This window comes from Trachinotus anak, unplaced genomic scaffold, assembly GCF_046630095.1.
Source record: "Trachinotus anak isolate AG129_WGS33_773 ecotype Australia unplaced genomic scaffold, CSIRO_AGI_Tana_v1 ptg000016l, whole genome shotgun sequence".
NCBI classification, from domain to species: Eukaryota; Metazoa; Chordata; class Actinopteri; order Carangiformes; family Carangidae; genus Trachinotus; species Trachinotus anak.
This window is the reverse complement of record NW_027273867.1, coordinates 16,487,897-16,493,302: the sequence shown is the minus strand read 5'-3', so window position 1 is coordinate 16,493,302 and position 5,406 is coordinate 16,487,897. Positions and strand designations below refer to the sequence as shown.

The window sequence follows — 5,406 nt, the reverse complement described above, 5'->3', positions numbered from 1 at the left end:
GAAAGAAAGCATCAAGAAGAGTAACAGGGATTGTATACTGGATCACAGACATACAAACACTTGACTGAAAAAAATCTTAACTCTTCATAAACCCACTCTTATAGTTCAAGGAGATCAGGTGCAGATTAAGGTGGGGATTAAGAGCAAGATTCAGCCGGGCCACCAACGGGAGGTCTGAAGCTGGTGTTGGCCAGACCACCAACTGGAAATGAGATGCAGGTGTCAGCTGGTGCACTGATTGGCAAATCTTTCTGCTGATGAAGAGGAGATCTGAGCTGCAGCAGCTCTCACACTATGAAGATGATCTCGACTTCCTCCAAACTTTTCCATTCCTGAGTGCTTCTTTACCCAACAAAGACTGGTCAAAGGTCAGCATACCTCCACCATATGAAGGGACTGTGAGGAAAGCTATGGAGATGAATTATGAATGGCTAGGGAAGACTGAGGCCCTCAGTTCAAGGATTTCTGGACCCAAATGCAGGCATACAAAAAGGAAGGTAGGTGCAGTGAAGGTGCTTTATTAATACAGAATGTCCAAAACATACAGACTATGCAGAAACAGAAACAGGAAATACAATTGCAGCTATTGCTGGGAAACATGAGCACACCACTCAGAACAGGTAATTATAGCAGAACAAAAGGGAAGACAGAAACTTAAACAGACAAAGGAAGCAATGGTAATCAGGATCAGGTGGCCCATCAGGTCAGGGTAGATAATTACCTGAGCAGGAAAAATCAAAGAGAGAAAGTGAAACAACCAAAAGACATACAAGGACGTTACTTCAAAATAAAACAAGAAAGACGAGTCATTTAAGGGGTATATCCTTGACCTTACAGGATAGCTTTTTGGTGACTGAACTACATTCAACAGCTGCCTGAATATACCTGACTGGGTGTTTAGTATTTCTGAGCAGAGCATAATTGAAAATGCAGGTAAGTCTGCTGCTGTCAGATAGTTAAGATGGGTTTTCCTGTCGACTGGTGGCATTCATTTCTGAGGATGCACACAACCAATGCAGAAGTCAAGTTAAAGTCATAGTGAGGATCCAAAGAAAAATATTAATAACACTAAGGAGAGCCTTCTTTTCATAAGAAAGTGAAGCATAACATTCAACATACTTCAACCATTTTGCACAGCAATTCATTTGTGAAGCTCAAACAGCTCAGATTGTCAGACTCTACAGTAATTACTGAGGCTCCAGCTTGTGTTGTTGTTGTACTGCAGTACTATATTTAATATGTTCCTCATATTTTCTCCATATACACACAGGAGAGTGGGAAACTTCCCGAAAAGCTTCATTAACCTGCTCTTCCAGTGAGCTGACGTGAAAGTTACGGTTATCACTAACTGGTACATCAACATGTCTTGTGATTGCATACTACTCTTTACTGTCAGTGTGGGTGAGGATTTTCCCCTCTCTGTCGTTTTTCCAATACACAGTGAAAGCCTAAAGTAATGTGTTAAAGTGGATTTATTCTTGCACAACATGCCTGAACTGGCTGATGACACTGACAATATAGTCAACCAAGAAAATGTGCAAATCAGTCCATGTAAAATAGCAAAGGCTGTGTTTGAATGGGGTCCCATGCAAACATCATAATATATTGTACAAAATGTACCACAGGAGCACTAAACATGACAAACAAAAAATACAACAAGCTATCAAAACAGATAATGATGTACTGGCAGCTGGTATAGACTTTACATTGCAGAGAGAAAAAAATAAAACAAATAAATAACAAGTCAAAAATCTCCAATAACTACAGGGTGCCCATTCCTGCCTTAAATGCTTTTCTCTTGATTACATTCATCTCGTACCACAAGTCTGTAATTATCTTAATGTCCCAACCTGAAAAGCAATAAAGCCTCACCTTCATAGCTACAGTAGGAGGTGGAGCAACAGAGAGAATATGTAGAAACGTAAGGATGCATTTTGACAAGAGCTGAGATGACTCTCTGTTTCTGTCTAAGCAAAAATTAAACTGGGTTCATCAGGACTCTCTCAACAACACTGGTGAGTACAGCTGGTGATATTAACTGCATATCAGTAATACCTGTATGTTGTTTTTGTTGTTTCTAGTGTTCTGTGTCTTAATGTTACATTTTCTAAAGGTCTAGTCATAGACAAATGTCCATGATGGTGGACAATAGTATTGTTTTGTTTCTCTTTGCTCTATTCAGCTAGCCCTCATTCAATTTTATACTGAAACTTCTCTTATGGATTTAAGATTTCAAATAAAAAGAATTACATATTTCTTAAGTATATTTCCTAATATTAAAAGAAAATTTAATATTTTTAAACAAATAATTTCAATTTTGCTTTTTGACACTTTTGTTCTCAGCTTGTACACATGGCTGCTGCTAGTTGTGTGTTGACTGAAGATCAGTTTCTATGCCCCATTTGTCTTGATGTGTTCACTGATCCAGTAACCACAACATGTGGACACAACTTCTGCAAAAGCTGCATCACTCAGCACTGGGAAAACGATGGCCAGCACAAGTGTCCCATGTGTAAAAAACTGTTGCACAAAAGACCTGAGCTGCAAGTCAATACCTTCATCTCTGAGATGACATCTCACTTCAGACTATCAGCTAAAAGGACGGACAGAAGCAGCTCAGAGCAACAGTGTGCCAAACCACATATTCCCTGCGACATCTGTGCTGGAATCAAACTCAGGGCCCTAAAGTCCTGCCTGGTTTGTCTGGCTTCCTACTGTGAGAGGCACCTGGAGCCTCATCTGACAGCATCGGCCCTACGAAAACATCAGCTGATCAACCCTGTTAAGAACCTGGAAGGCAGGATGTGTAAGAAACACAACAAACCTCTGGAACTGTTCTGCAAGAACGATCAGATGTGTGTCTGCATGCTCTGCACAGTTTTTGAACATAAGGTACACACTGTTGTTCGTCTGAAAGAAGAAAGTGAAGGAAAGACGGCTGAGTTGGCGAAGTCAAAAACTGAAATTCAGGACATGATCCAGAAGAGACAGCTAAAGATCCAGGATATCAAACATTCAGTGGCACTTAGTGATAAAGATGCAGACAGAGAGACAGCAGCTGGTGTTCAGATCTACAACATTTTGAGGTATTTTCTGGAAAGAGGGCTGAAGGAGATAACTGAGACAGTTGAAGAGAAAAAGAGAATAACACAGGGACAGGCTCAAGGTTTCATCATAGAGCTGGAACAGGAAATCCTTCAGCTGATGAAGAGAAGATCTGAGCTGGAGCAGCTCTCACACTCTGAAGATGATCTCGACTTCCTCCAAACTTTTCCATTCCTGAGTGCTTCTTTACCCAACAAAGACTGGTCAAAGGTCAACATACCTCCACCAATATATGAAGGGACTGTGAGGAAAGCTATGGAGATGAATTATGAATGGCTAAAGACTGAGGCCCTCAGTAAGGAGAGACAAAAGTTGTATGAGGCTGAGCTGAGGAAGGTCCAGCAGTATGCCGTGAACGTGACACTTAATCCTAATACAGCACATTGTGTCCTTGTCCTGTCTAATGATGAAAAACAAGTAAGGTGTACAGATGAATGGAGAAATCTTCCAGACAATCCAGAGAGATTTTCTATGAGGGGTAATGTCCTTGGAAGGCAGGGTTACTCTTCAGGGAGATTTTACTTTGAGGTTCACGTTAATGAGAAGAATCAGTGGGGTTTAGGAGTGGCCAGACAGTCAGTGAACAGGAAGACAGACATGCCAATGAGTCCTCAGAATGGTTACTGGCAGTTATGTTTGAAGGATAATGAGTACAAGGTGTCTGGTGATCCACCAGTTTCTCTCTCTCTTAAGTCAAAGCCCAAAAACGTGGGGGTGTTTGTGGATCATGAGGAGGGTCTGGTTTCCTTTTATGACACTGATGATATTGCTCTTATCTACTCCTTTACTGGCTGCTCCTTCACTGAGAAACTGTACCCATGCTTAAATCCCTGCTTTTATGATGGTGGTAAAAACTCTGCTCCCCTGATCATTACTCCTGTTCCTCACACTGGGAATGTAACCATTTGATTTTCCACAAAACGGCTCAGTGTGATTTAAGATAACAAATGTTAAAACTCTGTGGACATCCTTGAGTGATAAGTCCTTGAGATCGAAGTAGCAGCTGACTTGCCAAAGGCCATTGTTGGCCATTCTCAGACAGTGTTAACTTGCAACTTTCAATTACCCAAAACACAAAATGCTGGGTTTTTGGCTTTAAAAAAAAAAACTAATTACAAATACCAACTAAACATTACACATCATCAATAATTCTTGTGTACATAATTCACATAATTATCTAGTATAACATTATGACAGTAACATATCTATTAATCAAGTGTTTTGACTTATTTGAGCTCTAAGGTATTTCTGTGTGTTTTGAAGTATTATTATAAATGTTTTGACTGGATTATTGATTTCTCTGTGGAGAAGTATTCAGTTTAAATGTCAAAATGGGAATTGACGGCTATGGGTAAAGGAAGAAGCACATTTATTTCTTAAGAAATATAAACTTTTCAGGAAAGAAATTGAGAAAACCCTCATTTATGTAGTTTTACCTTCACCTCCGGCACCTTATAAAACAATTACAACACCCTTTCCTTTAGAAGTGAAAAGATTTTTGTCAAAGAATGTGAAAAAAAAAAAAAAAATTGTCATCTTAGCAGATCATTTTAAAGGTTGTATGTACAGAGATCATGTATGGTTTTGAGCCTGAGCTATCTGCGCTCATACTCAGCATCACTCAGGAAAAATTGTTGCCATAAATTTTACTCATTGCAATAAAATGGAAATAGAGTCATATTTGTCATCCATGCCTCTCTCTTTCTCACTCTCTCAAGAATGTTTCCTGTATGAGGTTAAGCAAGCATATCTATGATTAACTGGAAATTTGACTAAACAATCCTCTGAGCGTCTCTCAGTCATTATGCCTAAATATGACAGTGTTAATACTCAGAGAATTTAACATTCATGAGGGAGAAACAAAGAAACTAGAACCACAAAGTGGGAGAAAAACAGAGATACGATTGGACACTAATGAAGATGTATGATGCCAATACATGTGTGTATGTGTGTGTCTGCTTTGGGAGAATGGACTTCATTGGGATCTAAATTGCGTCTGAAATAGCTTGATAAATGCAAGTAGAAAAAAAAATAAATTACACTTGTCAGTTGCAATTTATTCAAACGGTAAAACCTCTATTGTTCTATCATCCATGTCATCTCATGTCATCTATCTGCCATTACCACATCCTACTGATTCATAAATTACCCCCCTGCAGACTTTTTTTTTTTCACTTTTCTGCACTGATGTGTTTAAATGAAATATAGCAAATATTACAAACAAAATGTACATATATACAGATTTTGTATGTGTGGTAATACAAAAAACTCTTCTCTGTCCGATCCCTGCTGCCTGTCAGT

The 5,406-nt window shown here is 39.2% G+C and overlaps 1 protein-coding gene across 1 annotated transcript; it reads left to right on the top strand.

The window, feature by feature from the left end:
- The first annotated feature begins 445 nt into the window (after nt 1-445).
- LOC139634031 (E3 ubiquitin-protein ligase TRIM39) lies at nt 446-4,785 on the top strand. The gene has a single exon (XM_071500254.1). It carries the CDS (start codon nt 2,353-2,355, stop codon nt 4,012-4,014), a length of 1,662 nt encoding a protein of 553 aa, XP_071356355.1. The 5' UTR covers nt 446-2,352; the 3' UTR covers nt 4,015-4,785.
- Nucleotides 4,786-5,406: the final 621 nt, after the last annotated feature.

Bases quoted from the DNA above. Each gene is read 5' to 3' on its own strand.
- LOC139634031 (XM_071500254.1), top strand. From the start codon at position 2,353: ATGGCTGCTGCTAGTTGTGTGTTGACTGAAGATCAGTTTCTATGCCCC.